Below are 27,248 nucleotides of genomic sequence, written 5' to 3'. Positions count from 1 at the left end.
CTAATATTAAAATAAACTCAGGTTTTAAGTCAAAATGGTATCACAGCATGTTTCGTATCATGGATAGCTAGCTAGCCAACTGCTGATCGATTTGGAATCGAGCACATTATGAGATCACTTGATCTGTGAAACATTTGAAAATCACCATCCCTAATACAAATAAATATAACATTTGTTAAAAGGCCAGTGATAAGACCTTATGGATTGTGGCAACGTACTATATTTATAATATTTGGCAGGTGATGCTGTATAGACATTATGAAATATCTGATGTTTGATGCTGTCTTAATTCTGTAAATGACACAGGTAACACAGGTAGTACATGTTTTCTTAATTCAGCTGCAGAGGTGTGATGCACAGATAAGATGGGGTCAGTTTTTCCTGCAAATGTATGTCCTTGAAATGACGTTATTAAGGGTATTAAAAGTTCTCATTTCCTATATACTATGTTCAGATATGAATGTGGTAAATAACTTGCAATATTTAATATTGACGTATCACCGCTGTCCTGTTTCATTCTTCCTCAGGATTCTCCCTAATGCGCCACGGCCTGTGTGGCTTATTGATCATGCTGCTCGCTGCCTGGAGTTTTTTGGCAGAAAGCTAATTCCGGCATTTTGTAAACCAGTTGACATACAGGAGAATAGATCTGTCAGGCCTGAGCCTCCTGGCCAGAGTGCATGGAATAGGCTGTTGATTAGTTCTCCTCCAGCATCGCTGGGCTCGGTGTGTAGTCTCAGTCTGTCCTGGGGGGAGGGGCTCGGTGTGTAGTCTCAGTCTGTCCTGGGGTGGGAGGGGAGGGGCTTGGTGTGTAGTCTCAGTCTGCCCTAAGGGGGGGGGGGGGGGGGGGGGGGGGACGTCGGGCTGTGAGAATCAGTCTTGCTCATTAGCAATCTCTCCTTATTTGTGAGATTCTCTGTCTCCTGGCAACAAATAATTTGTTTCATTAAATGATTTGCTGAACTAAATGACAACCCGTAGTGCATGGAAACAGATTCTTCCTGTTATTTTTGCAAGTTAGATCTTGGGCTCAAAACATTATAGCCACGTCATAAGTTGCACTGGAGGTTGAGTGCAGTTTGAAATTTTATGTAAACATTTTTTTAGTTTTACTTTTTTCTGCTGCTCTGATCGATATTAAACAGCAGACTGAGATTTAGGTTGTACTTTTCACTATCTTTTCTTGATATTTATTTTCTAAGTGCCACATCAGGGGCTCGATGTGTCCCTGTTCAACACTCTCCATTTTGTTCTCACGTCATTTAATGTTCATTAATGCAAGGGTCACAGTGAAGGCACAACCTAACACAGCCTGTCAGTAAGTGGATGTGCTCTCATTACTGTCAGAGGTCAGCTAAGCACAGTATGGAAAACACACCTCACTGCACTCTGCAGTACAGACACTGTGGAACTTATACACACCTGACTGCACACCTGACTGCACACTGCAGTACAGACACTGGAACTTAAACACACCTGACTGCACACTGCAGTACAGACACTGTCTAACTTATACACACCTGACTGCACTCTCCAGTACAGACACTGTGGAACTTACACACACCTGACTGCACAGTGCAGTACAGACACTAACTTATACACACCTGACTGCATGCAATCTCCAGTACAGACATTGTGGAACTTATACACACCTGACTGCACTCTCCAGTACAGACACTGTGGAACTTATACACACCTGACTGCACACTGCAGTACAGACACTGTGGAACTTAAACACACCTGACTGCACTCTCCAGTACAGACACTGGAACTTATACACACCTGACTGCACACTGCAGTACAGACACTGTGGAACTTATACACACCTGACTGCACTCTCCAGTACAGACACTGTGGAACTTATACACACCTGAATGCACACTGCAGTACAGACACTGTGGAACTTAAGCACACCTGACTGCACTCTCCAGTACAGACACTGTGGAACTTAAACAAACCTGACTGCACTCTCCAGTACAGACACTGTGGAACTTAAACACATCTGACTGCACTCTCCAGTACAGACACTGTGGAACTTAAACACATCTGACTGCACTCTCCAGTACAGACACTGTGGAACTTACACACACCTGACTGCACTCTCCAGTACAGACACTGTGGAAATAACCACCAGGTGTAGGGCTGACAACCCCCCACTTTACACACCAGATTTCAAAGCTCTTTGTGTTTGACTTGGCTTCATCATTCTTTTACGCTTCATTGGCTACAGAAAAGCCATATGTGCTAATCCGAACATTGGCACTAACCTCAGGTTGTCTTCCCTGAGGTAACTGTACAAAGAAGCGGTTTTAATCCAGCTGCTTGGTTAAGGCAGAGTAAAGGGTGTTACATACATGTTTTTGTCTAGGCGTGTTAATGTTCATGTTTGCTTTCTGTCCTATGCATTCTGTCAGTAACAGTGGCCTGCTAGCGTTCCTCTGCAGACCAGCTAACATGATCTGCTTGTGCACTCTTTCAGAATGCATTCTTCTCCTAATCAAGCTTCATGTCAGCTTGATATATCCTCAAAGACCCCAATTCTACAAATAAAACAGTCTTTATAGCTTCATAAAAACTGTGTTTGCAGCAGCAGCCTAATCCAATGTTATGGCAGTTTGATGATGCAAAACCGTTTTTGTGGCACATACCCCAGTTGTATGTGGTGGCTTTTTGAAGTGTTCTTTTGGATGTAATGATTGATTTGTGGGGCTCTGCAAAGCTCTGTTTGTTTTTTTAGTTTATTTAGTTTTTTGTTGGAAAAAATTGCCTCTGGAGGACGATCCTGGGACTGCAGTGTGGTCCAGCAGAGACTGGGACTGCAGTGTGGTCCAGAGGGTGCTAAAGCAGAGACTGAGACTGAGACTGGGACTCGGACTGTGGTGTGGTCCAGAGGCTGGGAGTGAGATTGGGACTGTGGTGTGGTCCAGAGGCTGGGAGTGAGATTGGGACTGTGGTGTGGTCCAGAGGCTGGGAGTGAGATTGGGACTGTGGTGTGGTCCAGAGCCTGGGAGTGAGATTGGGACTGTGGTGTGGTCCAGAGGCTGGGAGTGAGATTGGGACTGTGGTGTGGTCCAGAGGCTGGGAGTGAGACTGGGACTGTGGTCTGGTCCAGAGCCTGGGAGTGAGATTGGGACTGTGGTGTGGTCCAGAGGCTGGGAGTGAGATTGGGACTGTGGTGTGGTCCAGAGGCTGGGAGTGAGACTGGGACTGTGGTGTGGTCCAGAGGCTGGGAGTGAGATTGGGACTGTGGTGTGGTCCAGAGGCTGGGAGTGAGATTGGGACTGTGGTGTGGTCCAGAGGCTGGGAGTGAGACTGGGACTGTGGTGTGGTCCAGAGCCTGGGAGTGAGACTCGGACTGTGGTGTGGTCCAGAGGCTGGGAGTGAGACTGGGACTGTGGTGTGGTCCAGAGACTGGGAGTGAGACTGGGACTGTGGTGTGGTCCAGAGGCTGGGAGTGAGACTGGGACTGTGGTGTGAGACTGGGACTGTGGTGTGGTCCTGAGACTGGGAGTGAGACTGGGACTGTGGTGTGGTCCAGAGGCTGGGAGTGAGACTCGGACTGTAGTGTGGTCCAGAGGCTGGGAGTGAGATTGGGACTGTGGTGTGAGACTGGGACTGTGGTGTGGTCCAGAGACTGGGAGTGAGACTGGGACTGTGGTGTGGTCCAGAGACTGGGAGTGAGACTGGGACTGTGGTGTGGTCCAGAGGCTGGGAGTGAGACTGGGACTGTGGTGTGGTCCAGAGACTGGGAGTGAGACTGGGACTGTGGTGTGGTCCAGAGACTGGGAGTGAGACTGGGACTGTGGTGTGGTCCAGAGCCTGGGAGTGAGGCTGGGACTGTGATGTGGTCCTGAGACTGGGAGTGAGACTGGGACTGTGGTGTGGTCCAGAGACTGGGAGTGAGACTGGGACTGTGCTGCTAAAGCAGCCTGCAGATTAGGGCCTGTCTTTGTTATCAGACTGTGAGTCGTGGCATAACTGCTATCTTCCCCATAGTCACTGAAAGTGTCTGCAGCTCACTGCAGAAGCGGAAGGTTAGGACGCTGTGGGTGAAAGGAAAACCTCTCGCAGCTTTACACTGTCTGATGTCCCAGACTGCCAATGGAATAAGTCCATTTTTCCACATTTAAACTTTTCTTTTCCTCATTGTGCATTTTAGAAATGTACTCCAACTGCAATGAGGAACTTGGCAGTTCAAGTGGCGCAAGCAGAGCTGTTGAAGCCTCAGTGATCATGGAGGCTGCCCTGCCCCAGCCTGGAAGTGCGTTCGCTGTTCACGCGGTCTGGAGAATGGTGCGCTTAATTTTCTCTGAGCCGAGCCAAGCTGAACAGAGCTGAACTAAGCCGAGCTGAGCCGAGCTGAGCCGAGCTGAGCCGAGCTGAGCCGAGCTGAACTGAGCCGAGCTGAACTGAGCCAAGCTGAACTGAAGGGAAGTAGAATGAAGCTTCTCTAGAAACTGCGACCAGGAAGCAGTGTTCTGAAGAAGGGTCAGTACAGTGGCCAACACAAAGGGCTCACCTGGCCAGACACCTGAAGGTCATGGGTTTGAGCCTCAACGTAGTCATCTCAGAAACTTTAAATATCTCTCTGTTAGGCAGTACAGTAATGCATGCGGATAATACCCATTCACCAGATTGCAGGGGACATGATCAGGCATTAAGCTGTTTAACAGCACACACATGCTTATATATCCTGACTCGATACACTGTGTGGCCTCAGATACAGTTAGCAGCACAGCACGCATATGCAGGCAGGATTGAATCATCATTTGTTCTTAACTTTCACTAAAAATGAGCAGTGAGTATTTTTTTTCATAAATGTTGATTGCATATAGTCCACATTATTAACCACAAATGTTATGATGAGCTTTCATTTTTAAAGTGTTCAGTTTGTCCTGCGCACTGCAGTATTTTTCCATTTTTAATGGCTGTACAGACGCTGTCTGCTGGCTGATAATTAATGTTTTTTACTGTCAGAATGTAGAAAGTAAGCCTGCTGTTTTAGGACATAATGGCGCCGGGGGGCAGGGGGGGTGTGGTGGGGGGGTTTAAGCAGTTGGTGCAGCGCTTGATTCTGTCATCCGATGCTGTCTCATGTTATGCTAATGCTAACATCAGCAGCCTTGGCTCAAGGGGAGATCTAAAAATAAGGACAGAAGCAAGGTGAGGCGCTGAGCCTGGAAACAGAGGGTCACAATGAGCCTGGAAACAGAGCGTCACAATGAGGCTGGAAAGAGGGCATCGTGATGAGCCTGGAAACAGAGCGTCATGATGAGGCTGGAAACAGAGCGTCACAATGAGGCTGGAAACCGAGCATCACGATGAGCCTGGAAACAGAGGGTCACGATGAGCCTGGAAACCGAGCATCACGATGAGCCTGGAAACAGAGCTTCACTATGAGGCTGGAAACAGGGCATCGCAATGAGGCAGGAAACAGGGCATCGTGATGAGCCTGGAAACAGGGCGTCGCGATGAGGCTGGAAACAGGGCATCGTGATGAGGCTGGAAATGGCGCTGTGATGGAACGGCATAACTTCAGTGGTTTCTGCGGACCGTCAGTAAAACAGCACCTCCCTTCACACGACTGTTCACAATAAAACAAAATAACACAATAAACTTTTGCTTGTGGCTTAAAGCAGAAAATACTGTAAATTTGCAGAGGGCCCCAGGGACTTGCATGTGGCTAGAAAAAAAAATATTAATAATAATCTACCGTAGAGTGAATTATTTATTTATTTATTATTATGTACTTGTGTGCATTTAATTTGCTCTCATCCATCTTGGTGAATCCTAATTGAGCCAGTGTTGCTAGACTAAGGGTGTATCGTGCTTTAACATTCAAGGACAGAAAACCAAACAAGTCTACTCTATTTAAATAAGTGCAGTTTTCCTGGGAATGAGTGTGAAATGTTTACTCTTATGTGTGGAAGCTTTGGGGCTGGCACTGGCTTTGGGGGGTCCTGGCCTGGGGGTGGGGGCCTAGCCTGGGGAGCCCCCTCCTCTCTCTGAACGTGCTTTTATCCGGTTAGCCCCCTGTGATACCAGGGCAGCTGGTCCCTTGGCGTTAATGCCAATTCATACAACCTCAATATAAAATTTTACATCCTGCTTATTTTCTTCTTTCTTATTTGCTTCACTCTTACACTATCAGTTGTTTGATTGATTAAGCATCAGGTCGAAGGTAGAAACCCTCTTTCCCCGGTATGAATTTTTCCAGTCCATATTTCAAGATTGCTTAAAGATTACTTTTTTAAATGTTGCAACTCTTTGTGAATTGTTCTGCTGTAATATAATTTCTCATCTTTTTCTTTTTAATTTCACACGGCATCTCTTAAAATCGAATCTGTTTTCTGAAAGCCCTTTGTGAAGCCCTCATTTAACATTCTCATCTTAAGAATTATGCTGTATGTTAAAATTGATCGATTGAGTTTATAAACAGCCAAATATTACAGACTGTCTCTCTCTGCCACTCTCCTCTGTTCCTCCCCACCCACTCCTCTTGAAGCGATGCCTCACCCCTCTCTGTTAATGAAGGGTAAATTACCGCTCGGCGTTCACAGTTTGCGCCTTGAGAACCGAGAGCTCGAGAGGTGGAAGGATGGGCCTGCGCAGCGGCTGCATGAGTCGTGCTAATAAATCATGCTAATCGTGCTAATAAACGTGTGGTATGAGCTTCAGAGACACGGCCTTCCAATGGGCCCTCATTAGTTTGCCGTTGATAAAAAGCGCTACGGAAAAATGTCACGGGTTACTGAGGCTAGACACGGCGTCCGTCGGCCCTGTCAATCAAAGCGTCATTAGCCGCCATTGTTCCGCTGATTCCGTTTCTCCAGCAGCCCTTATCTCCCATGAGCACAGCCAATGGTGAGAGCGGATAGAGAGGTAAACCCTGTCATGCCGCCAGACGTCTCTACCTGAGGACAATGAGGAGCGTGATGTGCAGTGTATTAAACTCTCATTTCATACAGTGAAAATGGGGATGGGGTGGGGGGAGCTGGGGAGGAAAGCGGATTTGGGGAGCAGATGAATGTGCTGGGGGGAGCGAGGGGGCCTCCTCCACCCCTGCGCTGTGTGTTTGCATTCTCCTCCTGGCCATAAATAAACTAATGAGCTGCTGCTCTGAAACACAGAGATGCTATCAGCTTTCAAAATGTCAGCCCCCGCGCGCAACAGCCCCCCCGCTAACCCCGCCCCGCGCGCGACAGCCCCCCCGCTAACCCCGCCGCGCGCGCGACAGCCCCCCGCTAACCCCGCGCTGGCGGCTAGCGCAGCAGACTGAGACAGAGCACCCTGACAGATATCAGCTCCTGATCAGTCAGCCAACCCCCCTCTAACTGCCCCTCTGCCCACTAACTGCCCCCTAACTACCCATCTGCCCACTAACTGCCCCCAACTGCCCTCTAACTACCCCTCTGCCCACTAACTGCCCCCTACCTGCCCCTCTGCCCCCTAACTGCCCCTCTACCCACTAACTGCCCCCTAACTGCCCCTCTGCCCGCTAACCTCCCCCTAACTGCCCCCTGCCCCCTAACTGCCCCTCTGCCCATTAACTGCCCCTCAGCCCCCTAACTGCCCCTCTGCTCCCAACTGCCCCTCTGCTCACTAACCGCCCCCTAACTGCCCCTCTTCCCACTAACCGCCCCTCTGTCCCCTAACTGCCCCCTAACTGCCCCTCTGCCCTGCACTGCACAAATTCTTAAATGCTCAACTGCTCAAATGCACAGACACTCAAGCCCTCAGACGCTCAACCGCACAGACGCTCAGACGCTCGAATTCTCAAACCCTCAGACGCTCAAACGCTCAAATTCTCGAACACTCAGACACTCAAACGCTCAGATGCTCAAACGCTCAGACGCTCAAATTCTCAAACACTCAGACGCTCAAATTCTCAAACACTCAGACGCTCAAACGCTCAAATTCTCAAATTCTCAAACACTCAGACGCTCAAACGCTCAAATTCTCAAATTCTCAAACACTCAGACGCTCAAATGCTCAAATTCTCAAATTCTCAAACACTCAGACGCTCAAATTCTCAAACACTCAGACGCTCAAACGCTCAAATTCTCAAATTCTCAAACACTCAGACGCTCAAATTCTCAAACACTCAGACGCTCAAACGCTCAAATTCTCAAATTCTCAAACACTCAGACGCTCAAATTCTCAAACACTCAAACGCTCAGACACTCAGATGCTCAAATTCTCAAACACTCAGATGCTCAAACACTCAGACGCTCAAATTCTCAAACACTCAGACGCTCAGATGCTCAAATTCTCAAACACTCAGACGCTCAAACGCTGAACTGCTGAAATGCTGAAATACTCAAATGCTCAGACGCTCAGACAAAACTGCAGATTCTGAAACACAGGCGCTCAAACACTGAAAAGCTCAAACATTGCAGATGCTGGGGGTGGACTGGGACTGGGAGTGGGAGTGGGGGTTGGGGGTGGGGGGTGGGGAGGGGCTGTGGCGCTGAGCACTCAGTGATTTGAGATGTTCATACCTTGAGGTGTGACACAGAAAAGTGTTCGTTTTATTTTGAGGTCAGCGGGCTTGCGAGAGGACGCGTCTGTGGCCTTGTTATGCCTGTGCTCAACTCCGCTGTCATTTATGAACTAGATTTTAAAAGCAAAACCCCGACAGCTGCACCTCTGTCTGGCGCACATAGACTTTTCTCTTACTTCATCAAGAGTCTCTCTCCCTCTCTCTCTCCCTTCCCCTCTCCTCTTCACTCTCACTCTTCCTCCATCTCTCTTGCTCTCTCCCTCACTCCCTCCCTCACCCCCCCCCCCCCCCCCCCCCCGCTCTTATCCTGTGAGTTTGTGTATGTGTCTGCGCGTGTTTATGCATGAGACTGTGGTTTTTGGGGTTCCTGTGTAACGCTGTTTATAGCGGTCAGCGGGGGCTTGATGAGAGGCCAGGTCCTTCGAGGGCCTTGATTTGATTGAAAGTGGCACTTATCCCCTGATCAGCTGGGGCCTGCGCGCTCTTCACCAGCACACCCCTCTTCTCTCCGGGGACTTGGGGCCTGAGAAGAGATCATTGTGATGCATGTTTAAGGCAATTAAGAAACTGGAGGTTGGATGCATATTGAAGACCTCATTTGCAGCTTGTGAGATATTATGCAAAACAGTGAAGCGGAACCGCTGTTGGGGCTGTGTGTCTGTAGCAGCAGCCTGGGCTGTGTGTCTGTAGGACCAGGCTAGGCTGTGTGTCTGTAGGACCATGCTGGGCTGTGTGTCTGTAGTAGCAGGCTGGGCTGTGTGTCTGTAGCAGCAGCCTGGGCTGTGTGTCTGTAGGAGCAGGCTGGGCTGTGTGTCTGTAGGAGCAGGCTGTGCTGTGTGTCTGTAGGAGCAGGCTGGGCTGTGTGTCTGTAGGAGCAGGCTGTGCTGTGTGTCTGTAGGAGCAGGCTGGGCTGTGTGTCTGTAGCAGCAGGCTAGGCTGTGTGTCTACAGCAGCAAGCTGGGCTGTGTGCCTGTAGGAGGAGGCTCACTAATCATTGGGCTGGAGTCTCCTGTTTCAGCTCCTGCCTGAGGCTGCTGCCCTGCTCTACGTGAGATCTGATCTCGGCCTGTTTGTGTTTGAGATGCAGCACTTCCCATCCAGTGTAAGATGAATAAGGAATGAGCCCGTCTCTCCCCAAAGCTCACTCATCTTTTCCCAATAAGACACACTCACCTGCTCCTTCTCATTCTGCCAGTTCTGTATGAAATCGTGTGCTTTTGGGTTCATATGCTGCCATTTTCTTTTTTGTGAAGTATCTGATTGATAACAGCTGATGCTTGCCCCTGAAGTAAAGTACAGAAACTGAGAGTCTCTCTCTCTCTGTCTCTCTTTCTCCCCCTCTCTTTCTCTCTCTCTCTCTCTCTCTCTCTCTCTCTCTCTCTCTGTCTCTCTTTCTCCCCCCCTCTCTCTCCCCCCCCCCTCTCTCTCTCTCTCTCTCTCTCTCTCTGCAGGACTGTAGTGGGGCATAAAGAGCCCATTCCTGGAGACAGTAAGGATAACATCACTATTTTTACCAGAATTCTAGACAGGCTACTGGACGGGTACGACAACCGGCTGAGGCCTGGGCTGGGAGGTAAGCCAGAGATCTGGGCACTACTATCAAACGCTGCTAAACCCTCCATCCTCTAATAAACCGTAAGCATCTGTCCATGCTGCTAAACCCTCCTGTACTAACAAGCTCTGTCCATGGTGCTGAACCCTCCTGTACTAACAAGCTCTGTCCATGGTGCTGAACCCTCCTGTACTAACAAGCTCTGTCCATGGTGCTGAACCCTCCTGTACTAACAAGCTCTGTCCATGGTGCTGAACCCTCCTGTACTAACAAGCTCTGTCCATGGTGCTGAACCCTCCTGTACTAACAAGCTCTGTCCATGCTGCTAAACCCTCCTGTACTAACAAGCTCTGTCCATGCTGCTGAACCCTCCTGTACTAACAAGCTCTGTCCATGGTGCTGAACCCTCCTGTACTAACAAACTATGTCCATGCTGCTAAACCCTCCATTCTCTAATATACCCTAAGCATCTGTCCATGGTGCTGAAGCATTGCTCCCATCATTGCTCAGCCCTGAAAGAAAGCTCAGTTCTTGGAAGTGTGTTCTTGGTGTTCCTCCTGCAATGTTTGTATGGGGTTCTGTTTTTTAGTTGGAGCACTGTACTGTGGAAAACTAACAGGACACAACATGGAGGATAATACATAAAGCTTCTGCCATTTTTTTTTTTTTTAAAGCCTAGAACAGCCTCTTGATTAACGGCAAAATTCCGGTTCTAAGTTGGCAGCTGGACAGATTCCACCAGCACTGGATAATTTAGCTCTGGCCTTATTTACACTGTCATGTTTTACTGTCAGTCTAAGACATGACTGGCAGTCCACCATGGTCCTGTTACTGCACATTAAATACGTTCATTCTTACCAGATCAATACATGCACTCATTTACATCAAAGTGGAATGGCAACCACAGTCACCAATTACAAACACAATACAGAAAGGTGTTTATTCTCTTGGAAGACTGTTAAAAACCAGTATCGGTTTTTGTTGAATTATTTAATACTGTTTTGGTGCCATGTCCCAGTATTGATTTAATGAATTAAAACATTTTAAAAAAGGCTTTTTTTATTCAGGCTACCTTTAAACATTACCTTTAAACAATTGCAACATTTTTGCAAATATAACTTTTTTGAACACTGTCGCATGACAAGAGTACAAACACGAAGAAGGAAGAGGAAAAAAGTACTTCAGAAAGCTGAAAGAACAGTATGATCTTAAATTTAAAACAATTAGACTCCTGTGGCACGGTGCTTTGTGTAGCAGCTCTGACAGAGACTGGCTGTGATGTGTTCAGTGTCAGAACGTTACGAACTCAAACGGTGTGACTGCGGCTTCGTTTCCTGCGTTTGTTTCTTTCTCACCAGAGAGCGTGACGGAGGTGAGAACCAACATCTACGTCACCAGTTTTGGGCCGGTGTCGGATACAGACATGGTGAGTTAGCTACCCCCCCATTCCCCCACCCCCACCACCCCCAGGCCATCCCCAGGGGGTCTGGAGAAGATGGAAAACAGAAAGCAGATGTCTCTGTTAGCAGCCCCCCCGCCCTCCCCACCCCACCGCTGCACACCTTCCCCCTCACTGTGTCACAGTGTCATTTCAAACACAGTTATGAACGCTGACTTTTATCTTAGGACATTGGAAGACATATTTTAAATAGGTATTATGTTTTGAGAAGGGAGCAGAATTTTACTACTACATAGTTGCCAGTGTAGTAGCCAGCGCAGTAACAGCCATGCTGGGTTGATTTGGTCCTGGGCGGCTTCTAAGGACAGTTTTAGCTCTGTGAAGGAGCCGCTCTCTTCTGGAAGATTTAGGCATATTGAGTGAACTTCAGAAATGATTCTGAAATGTTTTTGGTTTGTCTTTAATTGATATGAGAGCATCCAGAGCCCTGCGTGCTGCTCTACGTTCCTGTAAGCTCCGCGCTGGCTTTTTTCTGTCAGCCTGCCCTCGCTGAGTTACAGTTTTAGTTTATTATCTGAGGTACAAACTCATTCCCTCTGTGGCTTATTTGGCTAAGGTAGTGAGGAAGTCTTTTTCTCTGGCAAGCAATCTTTCTTCGGCAGTAATTGGTCCCTTTCAGGGTTTCACAGTTGCATTTTTTGTCGGGCGGAAGAAGAAAAATAACAACGGGAAACCAAACAGAAACGGTGTAAAGGTCGTCTAAACTGACAAATTACGAGTGGGGGTGAAATCTTTTGTTCCTGTCAGTATGCGCGAGCACGCTCTCTCCATCCATCACTCAGTTCCTCCTCAGGGGGCCACGTCCAGCAGATTAGTCACTCCAACTAAAACTCAGGAAATAAAGCAGGGCAGGGAAAGGTTAACTGGGAATAGAAAAATTCCAATTATGGGGCCGGGGTTTGCCTGGGATGAAGCCTGAAGGACAGGCCTCCTCTCTGCCACAGTGACTTCCTCTTTAGTCTGACGTCTCTGCTCGTCTCGAGTTCGCTCTCCACCGCAGTCTGATGGTGCTCCAGTTAAGGATGAATAAGCATTAAAAAGCTTTGCTCTGTCTAGAGCAGATCACAGGAGTAAGTGGCTGAGTTGGTTTTCACATGAATTTAATGTATCTTCAGCATCCAGTTCTCTGTGTTTCTTTGTTTTTAAAACAGAAGTGTGCACATTTTGAGTTATGAGTGAGTGATTTTGCACCAGTTGTCTTATCGATGGCTGATGATGATGATGACGATGATGATGATGATGATGGTGGTGCTGCTGTCAGGCTGGATACGCTGTGCTCGCTGTGGGGGCTGATGTGTTGTGCTGATAAACGGTGTGTTCATACGCTCCCTGTCTTCATCACTCAGACCTGCTGGGCACAGGTACTGAGACCATTTAGACTGTCCACCGTCATGACCAGTCCAAATCAAGAGCAAAGAATATGAGCAGGACCCGATGCCCTGGGTACAGCGGGAGGAGATGATGAGTCTGGGATATCGGTGTGTCTGGGGATGGAGTCCCTGCCCAGGCGTTCCCTGTCTGGACTATTCGCAGGTAGATTTCCTACCTGGGGATGCGCAGCCTATCAGTAATAGGTCAGGATGTGGGGGGCGGTGCGTCAGGGTGCTTTGCCCGTCTGCTGCGTCCTCTGGGTGGTTTTTATGAGGCCAGCAGGTTTCAGCAGAAAGAGCGGGCGGTAAACACACTCTTCATCAGCGTAGCAGCGCACGGTCAGCTGGACCTCAGTCGTCGTTACCTCAGTCCTTCCGTCGCCAGACTGTCACACACAGACCTCCTCATCGATTGGTCGGTTGTTTCTGAGAATTTGCATGTCATTGGGCCAGAGTCCCTCCCCCGCGCTGCGGGGCGCTCAGAGCCGTGATGAAGAGGCCTTGACCTCCACAGCGGCGAGTCTGTTTCCGCCGCGCTCCAGAGGACTCATGTTGCCTGGAGACGATGAGCGCGTCTTCGCTGGAGGGGAGCGGCGGATGTTCTGACACGGCGGAGACGACGGTGTGAAACTGATCCCGAAGGCGGCGCATGATGATGCCATGAGTGGTGTGAGGATCTTAGATCTGCGTCTTTATTTAGCAGATGAGATGACCCAGGGAGAGCGCTTTGACCTTGTGGTTGACCTTGATGAGAGGCTGTGGCTTGCAGGCCCCATATGAGGCCTGCCAGTAGACCCTGCATTCGGCCAGCAGCAGACCCTGTGTTCAGTCCCAGTAGACCCTGTGTTCAGTCACCAGTAGACCCTGTGTTCAGTCACCAGTAGACCCTGTGTTTGGCCAGCGGGTCGGAAAACATCCGCTGCAGCTCCTTGGAGCATCGCTGTCAGGTGTGAATCATCCAGATTGACTTTGAGGAGACATTTAATCCATATTGAAATCGGTACACTTGACTTATCTGAAAGAACATGCGTGGGCAGAATGATGTTTCTATTGATGTGCAGCATAATTACTGTGTGACTAACGACCCTGCTGCCCAGGTAGCTCTACAGAGCAGCAGATCAGTCAGACGCTGCCCAGGTAGCTCTACAGAGCAGCAGATCAGTCAGACGCTGCCCAGGTAGCTCTACAGAGCAGCAGATCAGTCAGACGCTGCCCAGGTAGCTCTACAGAGCAGCAGATCAGTCAGACGCTGCCCAGGTAGCTCTACAGAGCAGCAGATCAGTCAGACGCTGCCCAGGTAGCTCTTCAGAGCAGCAGACCAGTCAGACGCTGCTCAGGTAGCTCTACAGAGCAGCAGATCAGTCAGACGCTGCCCAGGTAGCTCTACAGAGCAGCAGATCAGTCAGACGCTGCTCAGGTAGCTCCACAGAGCAGCAGATCAGTCAGACGCTGCCCAGGTAGCTCTACAGAGCAGCAGATCAGTCAGACGCTGCCCAGGTAGCTCTTCAGAGCAGCAGATCAGTCAGAAGCTGCTCAGGTAGCTCTACAGAGCAGCAGATCAGTCAGACGGGTTGGAGTTCAGACTGCAGGGAGCTTCAGGAAACATGCAGCCTCATAACCAGAGTGGTGCCTCCACTATGGTCATGGTTAACTATGCTTATACTTTACTATAAAGGCATGGTTAACCATGGTTATTTATGCTTTACCATACAGGCATGGTTAACCATGGTTATACTTTACTATGCAGTTATGGTTAACCATGGTTATACTTTACCATACAGGCATATGGTAAACCAAATTTAACCAAACAGTTAACCAAATTTTATATTTCACATTTATCATTTTATGTTATCTAAACCACAGAAACAAATCAACAGGTTCTGTGATTTAGTATTATATGTTTTGAAAGAAAAACTGTATTTTGAATAATTCATAGAGTAAGCATAAAGCCAACACCGCGCTGATTATGCTGGCACTTTGTTTGTAATGCTCAGCAGGGGCTGCTGATTGCTAAGGGGGGACACTCTGCAGGTAACATGCGAGTTCAGTCTAAACGCTGCAATCAGTGAAATGTGATAAAGCTGCATTAGCTAAGTGCATGTGCAGTGTAAACCATTTACTATATAGTAGTGTTAAACTTGTGCTGAATTTTTAGGAAAACCCGAGATTGTACGCACACTTTTTGTATAAAAGGAGATGTTTGCTTGAATCACACTGCCTCCAAATGTGTTGTGCCTGTGAGCCTGAAATGAAAAACTGTCCGAACACATTGGATAACGTGTGGGGGGGGGGGGGGAGGGAGAGAGGAGAGGGGGGGGAGAGAGAGAGGGGGGGGAGAGAGAGGGGGGGGGAGAGAGAGAGAGAGGAGGGGGCGGGTAAACTGACTGCTGTTTCTTCATCCATGAGAGTGAGAGGTCCCAAACGTTGACTATCAAAGTGAAAGTATTTCTGTTTTTATTTTGTATGTAATGAAAAAAAACCTATTTTAATTCCTTTACTAGGTGTGATGTTTTTGAAAAATCAAACAAACAGGTTCTATCCTGGTCAGGTTTACTTGTGTGTGCTTTCTGTGTGTTCTGCATGTGAGAACACAAAGTTCTCCTCTCACCATATTCACATTGTTAAAATGTCTGGTATTAATGAAGATCTCGTTGCGCCACATCACACATTAAAATGTCTGTAAGTAAAGAGTAAACTGTGCTCTAAGGCTGCAGCAGGCCGTGAGCCTCCCCATGCAAATCACAGCTGAGTAATGGATCCACAGGGCTCTCACAAAATGGACACAGATCAGCTCTGTGGCAGACTAGCCCTGTTTTCTGATCACATAGGTTTTGTTTTATTGCTGAATATTTCATGTGAAATGCTTGTTCAATGCTGAATTATGAGGAAACAAGTCAAACAAGCCTGTTATATCTGATTATTATTGGATGTTTTCCTGTTTGATATTGCATTTGAGGGAGCATTAAATAGAACTCATTCCATACATTCATTTTGATGGTGCATAACTAATTTCTAAGATGTTTCATGAATATTAAACATGAGACAAGATTTCAGATAACCCCTTTTATCAATTAAATTTGGCAGCATGCTCTGGCTGTTTTTAAATGGAAGGTGTCTAATGCATTCTAATTCTCTAGCAAGGAAGATAAGCCTTCTTTACACACTATTGATCTGTCACTGTTTCTGGTGAAACAGGCTTGTTTAGCCGTTTCAATTTAATCCAATCACTTGGACTGGTGGAGGCATTCTGCTGTATGTGAACTGTCACATTCATCCCATCGTATTCTGATTACAAAATAACAAAGAAAAAGTTTTCGATCCTGTTTCAAATGAGTATTTTTATGTATTTAAAAAAAAGTTTGGCACTGTATTGCGGTTCATTTTTAAGCTTTCTATAATCCCTATAACTTTTAAAGTACTTATATTTCAGCCTTTAAACGGGACTCTTTCTGAAATGAGGCTGCAGCCTCCAGATGGGACTCTTTCTGTAATGAGATGTTGCTTAAACCCTGTGTGCCGTATAATAATGAAGTGCATGTACAGTATCTGCAGGAATTCCATGGCTTTAGATGGATGAATATCTCATGTGGTGCTGGGTGAACTTTGTTCTGACATTAAAAGGCACATATCCACGGTTAAAGTGAGCATGCTCACGGATGGAGCAGCGATTTCCTTTGGCAGTTTGTCTGTTCCTCCTCCTCCACTCTCTTTTATTACCTTTTCAAGTGCTTTCCCCTGGGAGCTCACCATCTTTCTGGCTCTGGAACCGGAAGACAAACAGAGATGTTTGGACAAACTCCATTTAAACAGCTCATTTGCATGCTCCCCTTTGTGTACAGTGGCAGGTCAGTGCCCATAACATCATTTAAATGGCATCTCATTTTAGGAAGACTTGATTTGACCTCATAGCCAATATCCTCATTGCTTTGCTGAAATGTCTGTCCTCCACTTCCCATGATGGGGCTGTCAACTGGGTCTGTTTTGTTGTGGCCAGCTAACTTTATGGAGCTGATGATTCAGAAGGTGCGTCACTATGGAGTGAAAAGTTCATCACTGTGGTTACTGAAGGTTGTAAACTCGAAGGCAGTTTTCAGAGCCGGAAGTACTATAATCTCCCTGAATCTTTTAGGTTTGTCTTTTTATGTTTTAATACATGCACCATTTTGTAAAAGCATTCAGGAGTTAGTTTAGCATAGCTTATAATATGGATATAAATTTATCTGTGCAAATATTACACTGAAGTGACATTGTTTCTCAGACTACAAGGCTTAATAGACTTTTTATTGTAGCGAACATACACCAAAATTAAAGGAATATCTTGCCAGACTTAATTAGGAGGAGGAATGATGATGCTTCTTGTTTAATTAAAAGCCTCATGCCACTGAGACTACTGTCAGCAGAACGTATCAGCACCATGGGAAATGCAGTTCATTCGCCACTGCAGTGCGTATCAGCACCATGGGAAATGCAGTTCATTCGCCACTGCAGAACATATCAGCACCATGGGAAATGCAGTTCATTCGCCACTGCAGAACATATCAGCACCATGGGAAATGCAGTTCATTCGCCACTGCAGAACGTATCAGCACCATGGGAAATGCAGTTCATTCGCCACTGCAGAACGTATCAGCACCATGGGAAATGCAGTTCATTCACCACTGCAGAACGTATCAGCACCATGGGAAATGCAGTTCATTCGCCAGTGCAACCATCGTTGATTGAAACCTTTATGGTTCTCTTATGTGGGGGAAAAACTGTATTGGACAATGCGATTTGTTGTACGGTTTTTGAGTTATGTGAGTCTCTCAAAAACAATTTCCTGCTATTCTGCCTTACTATACTCTGTCATGAAATTTTGGTCAGCACTTTCTTTCATGGATATTTGTCAAAACCCTCCTGAAACTTACACCTGGGTCTAAGAACTTCCACGATTCATTCCCACCAAATCTTAAATCGCTTACTTTATTCATGCCGTGTTGAATTTTCATTCTTGTGTTCTACCTTTATAATTGTGTACATTTCATGCCACAGTTTCAAAATGTTCTGAATATCAGTCTAGAAAGTTTTTTTTTACCGCTTTCAATGTTAAGATGAATGCCTTATTTATATATTTGTACATTACCTAAATTAGTGCTGTTGCTCATTAAGTTCATCATAACCCACTTCTGTCCAGTGTTAATTGCACATTTTATTCTACAGTTCTACAGAGAACTACTTTTTTCAGTACATTATTGGTTCTTTTTATTTTTTATTGCTAGTTAGAAGTCCTTCATTGCAGATGGGATTCTAAAATCAACAGGAATCCCAAAGAATGTGAAAGCTGTTTGGTGTTTAAGGGTATCTAACCCCTAACCCTAACCCTAACCCTAACTGTATGGTGTTTAAGGGTATCTAACCCCTAACCCTAACTGTATGGGGTTTAAGGGTCGGTCAGAAGGTGCTTTCTGGACCGTGTATGGCTGTTCCTCGGGCTGAACGTGCTGCACTGGAGTCTCATTGTGCCAGTCTGAGTCACTCCCATGCTGGATCTCCCAATGTGGCAGATTTATACTGCAGGAAGGGTCATGAGGGCAGATACACCAGAGTGCATAAGTATTTGGACAGTGAAAAGTGACACAATTTTTGTTGTTTTGCCCCCCCCCCCCCCCCCTCCCCATTTTAATAGAGGGAAAGTGATTTGAAAAATTAACATAATCTGATATAAGATCATAATATTTAGTACTTGGTTGCAAATCCTTTGCATACTGTCCAAAGTACAATGGACAGTGTTAATTAATCTCAAACAGACTGCTTATGAGTCAAATTGGGACCATATGCACTCAATAACAGCTGATTTAACACTGAGCGTTTGGCTGTGTGGGAGGAAATCATAGTCTGGTCTCACAGCTGAAGGCTGGTCTCACAGCTGAAGGCTGGTCTTATAGCTGAAGGCTGGTCTCATAGCTGAAGGCTGGTCTTATAGCTGAAGGCTGGTCTTACAGCTGAAGGCTGGTCTTACAGCTGAAGGCTGGTCTCACAGCTGAAAGCTGGTCTTATAGCTGAAGGCTGGTCGTGTAGCTGAAGGCTGGTATCACAGCTGAAGGCTGGTATCACAGCTGAAGGCTGGTCTTATAGCTGAAGGCTGGTCTTATAGCTGAAGGCTGGTCTTATAGCTGAAGGCTGGTCTCATAGCTGAAGGCTGGTCTCATAGCCGAAGGCTGGTCGTGTAGCTGAAGGCTGGTCTTATAGCTGAAGGCTGATCTCACAGCTGAAGGCTGGTCTCACAGCTGAAGGCTGGTATCACAGCTGAAGGCTGGTCTCACAGCTGAAGGCTGGTCTTATAGCTGAAGGCTGGTCTTATAGCTGAAGGCTGGTCTTACAGCTGAAGGCTGGTCTTATAGCTGAAGGCTGGTATCACAGCTGAAGGCTGGTCTTACAGCTGAAGGCTGGTCTTATAGCTGAAAGCTGGTCTTATAGCTGAAGGCTGGTCTTATAGCTGAAGGCTGGTCATATAGCTGAAGGCTGATCTCACAGCTGAAGGCTGGTCGTATAGCTGAAGGCTGATCTCACAGCTGAAGGCTGGTCCTATAGCTGAAGGCTGGTCTTATAGCTGAAGGCTGGTCTTACAGCTGAAGGCTGGTCTTATAGCTGAAGGCTGGTCTTACAGCTGAAGGCTGGTCTTATAGCTGAAGGCTGGTCTTATAGCTGAAGGCTGGTCGTATAGCTGAAGGCTGATTTCACAGCTGAAAGCTGGTCGTATAGCTGAAGGCTGATCTCACAGCTGAAGGCTGGTCCTATAGCTGAAGGCTGGTCTTATAGCTGAAGGCTGGTCTTACAGCTGAAAGCTGGTCTTACAGCTGAAAGCTGGTCTTATAGCTGAAAGCTGGTCTCACAGCTGAAGACTGCTTTCTTTATGTCTTTTAACCTAAATATTTAGCTTTAGCCTCTGTAGGCTAATCTTTCATTTCCCTGACAGAGGAATCGACCTTCACTGGACAGAAGCACTCTTCCCTGGGGAGTACGCTTCAAATGTCCTGCTTTCAAAAAGTGTGCAATTTCCAGACCTGTTTCCTCCCATCCTCCTGAGAATGAGAGTACGCTGCCACTCCCCCCCCCCCCCCCCCCCCCCCCCCCCCCCCCCCAGACCCTAAGCCTGCCGTCCTGAGGGATGTACTGTACTGGCCAAATGCTCCCACTAACCGGCACTCAGACTTCTGAGTCCTGTGATGAGAGGAGTTTGGAAAGGTCAGTGCATGCCACTTGGCTAGTTTGTGTGTTTGTGTGTGTTTATTTTCCTTCTGAAGCCTGTAGATGAGGAATCAATCATTCTCCCCCTGGAGGGGAGCCAGCAGGCCCAGTGCAGGCCTCCCAGCCCAGCCCTCTGGGAATCCGCTCCAGTTCTTTGGATCATTAAATTAAATCCCACATTGAATCGGTGCTAATTTGCTTTCATTAAAAGAGGTATGCATTTCTTCACCTTGAGTTTCTTATTCCCAACAAACCAACCCGGCATATCCAAGCTTTATACCGTGAGTTTGTGTCTGTCTTATTAAGTTTGGATAGATGACTGGGAGGAGCTTGATGGGGTTGAAGCCTTTTTAAAAAAATAATAAAAGCATGATTACGAAGTCATCTTTAGAAACATGAGTTTGGAAGTCAGTGATTAATATTCAAGTGTTTCCTTCTGATGCAAACAGTATGAAATTGAAACAACTGGCTTGTCTTCTGTATGATATTTCATCTCTAAAATAAGAGAAACTCCATCTAAAATACATATGTGTGATTCTCTCTTCTTTATGTTTTGTTTTGGTGCTTCCGCTGGGCTTCTGGTTTCATAATTAGAGTGTTCCATGTGCTGTAATTGATTTAGACGAACAACTTAAAAGGGAGAAGCTAAATTCTTAAAGGATAGTGCCAAAGACTAGGGAGTAGGCAGGCACTAATTGTGTACAGGAAGTGAAGTGTAATTAAGTCAGAAAACAAAATAGCGGGGTTTAAGATTGTACAACTACTGGAAGAGGCACCATTAAATATACTTTGAAATGCAAAGTGTTTATTTTTGATGAAGAAAAAAACTTTGTGTTTTGTTCATGGGCTCGTGTGATTTTTTTGTCAAGATTTTTGGCAGAAAACATGACTCTACTGTAATTGGATTCTGGACTGGAATCTTGCATAGGGTTTTGAATGGGATCTGGAACAGGATTTGGACTGGAACTAGAATGGGATCTGGATTGGAATCTAGATTGGATTCTGGACTAAGATTTGGATTGGATTCTGGACTGGGATCTGAACTAGAATCTGGGATCTGTAATGGCATCTGGAATGGGATCTTGATTGGGATCTGGAATGGGATCTTGATTGGGATCTGTAATGGCATCTGGAATGGGATCTTGATTGGGATCTGGAATGGGATCTTGATTGGGATCTGGAATGGGATCTTGAGTGGGATCTGGAATGGCATCTTGATTGGGATCTGGAATGGGATCTTGATTGGGATCTGGAATGGGATCTTGAGTGGGATCTGGAATGGCATCTTGATTGGGATCTAGAATGGGATCTTGATTGGGATCTGGAATGGGATCTTGATTGGGATCTGGAATGGGATCTTGAGTGGGATCTGGAATGGCATCTTGATTGGGATCTGGAATGGCATCTTGATTGGGATCTGGAATGGGATCTTGATTGGGATCTGGAATGGGATCTTGATTGGGATCTGGAATGGGATCTTGATTGGGATCTGTAGAAAGGCCCTGGAGCTGCAGGGGAAATGGCACTGACTGAGAGACGGTTGCCCTCGGTGACCTCAGACAGCACAAACCTGTGTTCCTCAGTGGGTTGTGTCTGTCTCCAGAACATGTCCCTCAGTGCTTAATGGTGGTAATGGTGATGAAGAAGGGGAGCTGACTCCATTCTCCTGTTTCAAATGCACACTGATAGGTGGGGCAGAGTAAAAATGGTGTGCTTGTATGCATGTCTTCAGACACAGTATCTGTCCCAGGAATTTTCGTTCTGTGCTGCAAACCCACATTTGGATGCCAAAACAAGGAAAATGAAAAACCAGAGAATCCGATTTCTTTTCCCTCACAGGGACTGAGCTCAAAGTTCAGCTCCTTACTATCATTCAGCTCAAAATCACCGCTTCTTGTTTTTCAACACAGGAGATGATTCCCTTTTAAAAAAGATTTTAACCCTCTCCTTCTCCTGGCCTGAGGCTGGTTTAACCCTCTCCTTCTCCTGGCCTGAGGCTGGTTTAACCCTCTCCTTCTCCTGGCCTGAGGCTGGTTTAACCCTCTCCTTCTCCTGGCCTGAGGCTGGTTTAACCCTCTCCTTCTCCTGGCCTGAGGCTTGTTTTCCCAAATCATGCTGCATGCTGCCATTTGGCCCTATAATCCTCTCTTGCTTTGAGTCTGTTATGTCGTTATGTCAGTGAATGTCAGTGAGTGAGAGAGAAGTGGGAAATGTCCGTACTTAAAGTAAATGCAAAGTCCACAGCCTTTTCTTACATGGATTACAGTATTTTTAAGAGATGTAAAAAGAAATTCCAACAACTGGCGTTTCATGCAGTTGGGGAGAAGATTTTAAACAAGAAGCAATGTGTGGTTAACAGACTGAAATAGCCCAAAGATATACAGGATTTAGTGCCGCAGTTCCAGAGAGTCTTTCCATCTATGGGCAAATAAATAATGTCAGCTTCCATTTCTGCTGTCATATCGTGCTGATGTGTGGACTCTTAGTCTATTAGGCGATGACAGTGAAGGGCCCGTGCAGGGCAGGCGGAGATTGAGCGGCCGCCTTCATTACCATTCCCTGGCTGAGTAAACAGCTTCTTATCTGCGATCAGCATTCGCAGGATACGGGAGGAAAGCATCCGGGGCATGTCCTCACGCTGCCTTCCTGTGTTTCCAGAGCACGTTTGGAGTTGCCCGCGGCGACGCGAGTCATGCCTGTGCCCCCCACCCCCCCCCCCCCCCCCCAGACCCACATCAAAGGCTCTTTGAACAAGATGGCGGTGTTTCCGTGATGGTCTTAGCGGGGGGGTTGGGAGCCTAATGCATGCTCAGAGCAGCGCGTACAGCTGGTATAGACTGCGTGAGACCCTGTCTCTTTAGGGGTACACTGTTCTGACAGGCCCTGTCTCTTTAGGGGTACACTGGTATAACAGACTCTGTCTCTTTAGGGGTACACTGTTCTAACAGACCCTGTCTCTTTAGGGGTATACTGGTATAGCAGACCCTGTCTCTTTAGGGGTACACTGGTATAACAGACCCTGTCTCTTTAGGGGTATACTGGTATAGCAGACCCTGTCTCTTTAGGGTTACACTGTTCTAACAGACCCTATCTCTTTAGGGGTACACTGTTCTAACAGGCCCTGTCTCTTTAGGGGTACACTGGTATAACAGACCCTGTCTCTTTAGGGGTACACTGGTATAACAGACCCTGTCTCTTTAGGGGTACACTGGTATAACAGACCCTGTCTCTTTAGGGGTACACTGTTCTAACAGGCCCTGTCTCTTTAGGGGTACACTGGTATAACAGACCCTGTCTCTTTAGGGGTACACTGGTATAACAGACCCTGTCTCTTTAGGGGTACACTGTTATAACAGACCCTGTCTCTTTAGGGGTACACTGGTATAACAGACCCTGTCTCTTTAGGGGTACACTGATTTAACAGGCTGATATGGCAATGGCAGCCTGCAAAGAAAGTGTCTTTAATTTAGTTTCATATGCTACTGGCATATACACCCCCTCCCCCATGTAGCATTAAGGGGAGAAGTAGGCTGGCTTACTTTTCCGTATGTAAATACAGAAAATACCACCTACTGGCTTTACATACTTGATTTGAGTTAATCTATCATAAATGGATTTTATTTAATCTATCATAAATGGATTTTATTTAATCGTGAAAGGAAATATTTTTTCTACCCAGGAGGTGATTTAGTTTTCAGAAAAGCTCTTTACCCCTGCCAGCTTTGTCTAACCCCCTGCAGCATACCGTACATCTAGCACCCCCCCCCCCCAGCATAGGGGCTGAGGCTGGAGGGGGCTGAGGGTGATTTAGACTGATCGGGGCTGAGGCTGATTGAGGCTGGTGGGGGTTGATGGCGGCTGTGGGTGATTGAGGCTGGTGGGGGCTGAGGGTGATTGAGGCTGGTGGGGGCTGAGGGTGATTGAGGCTGGTGGGGGCTGTGGCTGATTGAGGCTGGTGGGGGCTGAGGGTGATTAAGGCTGGTGGGGGCTGAGGCTGATTGAGGCTGGTGGGGGCTGATTGGGTCTGAGGGTGATTGAGGCTGGTGGGGGCTGATGGGGGCTGAGGCTGATTGAGGCTGGTGGGGGCTGAGGCTGATTGAGGCTGGTGGGGACTGAGGCTGATTGAGGCTGGTGGGGGCTGAAGCTGATTGAGGCTGGTGGGGGCTGATGGGGGCTGAGGCTGATTGAGGCTGGTGGGGGCTGATGGGGGCTGAGGGTGATTGAGGCTGGTGGGACTGAAGCCAGGAAAGAACAACCACAGGGCAAAGTAGGATTTTGCAGTAACATCAGTAGCATCATTAGTGTGTTTTGCCCGTTTTACATTTTTCAGATGAGTAGTTCAATTAATTGAGAATTGGCATTAAAAGTCTGTTAGATTTGTAAATAAGATGATGCACACCTAGTCATTAAAAAGGTGCAAATCAATGGCAGATAAACATTCCAAAAGGAATATGGCACAACCTCTGCTCTTTCAGTTTAACAAAATGCCATCCACGTTTCTTCACCCTGATGAAGACATTTCATTTTTAAAAATTAAATTAAGGAGCAAAGAGTGTGCACTCTTCCTTCTCTCAAAGATAAATGAGCGAAATGAATCTGTTGTTGTGTGTAATGATTCCTTCATGCTCTCCGTCTCTCCCCAGGAGTACACGATCGATGTGTTCTTCCGGCAGAGCTGGAGGGACGAGAGGCTGAAGTTCGATGGACCCATGCACGTCCTTCCCCTCAACAACCTGCTGGCCAGCAAGATCTGGACCCCAGACACCTTCTTCCATAACGGCAAGAAATCTGTCGCACACAACATGACCACGCCCAACAAACTCCTGAGGCTGGTGGACAACGGAACCCTGCTGTACACCATGCGGTGAGTCCCCCCCCCGTATCGCTCCCACGATGCACTGCTCTGTGTGCTACAGGCCTCATTGTGATGATCCTATCTGAGGCTGCTATGGCAGGTATCCAAGGAGATCAAGCTTCATATATCACATTTAATCCTCTGAGCATATTTTTAAGATAGGGACTTTGCCCTGACGGGACAGGGGAAGGGTTCAGGCCTAATGTGTTTTTAATGATAGGGATTAAGGTGGACTGTGGAGAGGCAAGAGGCCACCGCACTGGGCCTGTACTGACTCTGCACTGACTGTACTGACTCTGTTCTGACTCTGTACTGACTCTGTACTGACTCTGTTCTGACTGCATTGACTCTGTATTGACTCTGTACTGACTCTGTTCTGACTGCACTGACTGTACTGACTCTGTTCTGACTCTGTTCTGACTCTGTACTGACTCTGTACTGACTCTGTACTGACTCTGTACTGACTCTGCACTCACTCTGTACTGACTCTGTTCTGACTGCACTGACTCTGTACTGACTCTGTTCTGACTCTGCACTGACTCTGTTCTGACTGCACTGACTCTGTACTGACTCTGTTCTGACTGCACTGCCTCTGCACTGGCTCTGTACTGGCTCTGTACTGACTCTGCACTGACTCTGTACTGGCTCTGTACTGACTCTGCACTCACTCTGTACTGACTCTGTTCTGACTGCACTGACTCTGTTCTGACTCTGCACTGACTCTGTTCTGACTGCACTGACTCTGTTCTGACTCTGCACTGACTCTGTTCTGACTGCACTGACTCTGTTCTGACTCTGCACTGACTCTGTTCTGACTGCACTGACTCTGTTCTGACTCTGCACTGACTCTGTACTGGCTCTGTACTGACTCTGCACTCACTCTGTACTGACTCTGTACTGACTCTGTTCTGACTGCACTCACTCTGTACTGACTCTGTTCTGACTGCACTGACTCTGTTCTGACTCTGCACTGACTCTGTTCTGACTGCACTGACTCTGTTCTGACTCTGCACTGACTCTGTTCTGACTGCACTGACTCTGTTCTGACTCTGCACTGACTCTGTTCTGACTGCACTGACTCTGTTCTGACTCTGCACTGACTCTGTTCTGACTGCACTGACTCTGCACTGACTCTGTTCTGACTGCACTGACTCTGTTCTGACTCTGCACTGACTCTGTTCTGACTGCACTGACTCTGTTCTGAGTCTGTTCTGAGTCTGCCATACTGGCACAGGTGTGTGATTAATGAGGCTGGCTGCTGAGTGGTTCCTGCTGTAGCCAGGAAATGTGTGAGATAATGCCCCCAGCAATCAGACGGGATCTGCGGAGGAAGCAGCTTTGGTGGGGGTGGGGGGTGGGGGGTGGGGGGATGAGGGGATGTGGGGTGGGGATGGTGGGCCTTCACATTTAACAGTAACCTGTGTTATGGAAAAATGCAAAAAAACTTTTTTGTTCACTTTATCCCAGAAATATGCTTTTTGTTTCAAAGTGAAAGTGCTTAGACAGAGTCCTCCTAAAAAAGGGCATTTCTGATGTGAGCGTAATGGCTGTGGGCAGCTGTGGAGGTGAGGGCAGGGCAGCTGTGGGCAGCTGTGGGGGTGAGGCCGGGGCAGCTGTGGAGGTGAGGGCAGGGCAGCTGTGGGCAGCTGTGGAGGTGAGGCCAGGGCAGCTGTGGACGTGAGGCCAGGGCAGCTATGGGCAGCTGTGGGGGTGAGGCCGGGGCAGCTATGGGCAGCTGTGGGGGTGAGGCCGGGGCAGCTGTGGGGGTCAGGCCGGGGCAGCTGTGGGGGTGAGGCCGGGGCAGCTATGGGCAGCTGTGGGGGTGAGGCCGGGGCAGCTATGGGCAGCTGTGGGGGTGAGGCCGGGGCAGCTGTGGGGGTGAGGCCGGGGCAGCTATGGGCAGCTGTGGGGGTGAGGCCGGGGCAGCTGTGGGGGTGAGGCCGGGGCAGCTGTGGGGGTGAGGCCGGGGCAGCTGTGGGGGTCAGGCCGGGGCAGCTGTGGGGGTCAGGCCGGGGCAGCTATGGGCAGCTGTGGGGGTGAGGCCGGGGCAGCTGTCGGGGTGAGGCCGGGGCAGCTATGGGCAGCTGTGGGGGTGAGGCCGGGGCAGCTGTGGGGGTGAGGCCGGGGCAGCTGTGGGGGTCAGGCCGGGGCCCTCGGGATCCTGCTGCTGTTCTACGGAATACTGCAGCTCGGTTCCTCCATGCTAATCAAAACGTTTAAATAATAATAATAATAATTTTACTTATGTAGCGCTCTTTGGAACTTAGCACTCAAAGGGCTTT

The 27,248-nt window shown here is 47.8% G+C and overlaps 1 protein-coding gene across 3 annotated transcripts in view; it reads left to right on the top strand.

Annotated features, from left to right (window-relative positions):
* Nucleotides 1–27,248, top strand: part of gabra3 (gamma-aminobutyric acid type A receptor subunit alpha3) — a 93,976-nt gene that overhangs the window by 35,010 nt on the left and 31,718 nt on the right. For all 3 annotated transcript variants that reach the window (XM_035434815.1, XM_035434817.1, XM_035434816.1), the window contains exons 3-5: nucleotides 9,955–10,076; nucleotides 11,414–11,481; nucleotides 24,755–24,975. In XM_035434815.1, coding sequence (XP_035290706.1) covers nucleotides 9,955–10,076; nucleotides 11,414–11,481; nucleotides 24,755–24,975 — 411 coding nt within the window. The remainder of the gene's footprint in view (nucleotides 1–9,954; nucleotides 10,077–11,413; nucleotides 11,482–24,754; nucleotides 24,976–27,248) is intronic.

Source organism: Anguilla anguilla, chromosome 9 (genome assembly GCF_013347855.1).
Source record: "Anguilla anguilla isolate fAngAng1 chromosome 9, fAngAng1.pri, whole genome shotgun sequence".
In the NCBI taxonomy this organism is placed as follows: domain Eukaryota; kingdom Metazoa; phylum Chordata; class Actinopteri; order Anguilliformes; family Anguillidae; genus Anguilla; species Anguilla anguilla.
The sequence above is the reverse complement of the archived record's forward strand: the minus strand, read 5'-3'. Positions and strand labels throughout refer to the sequence as shown.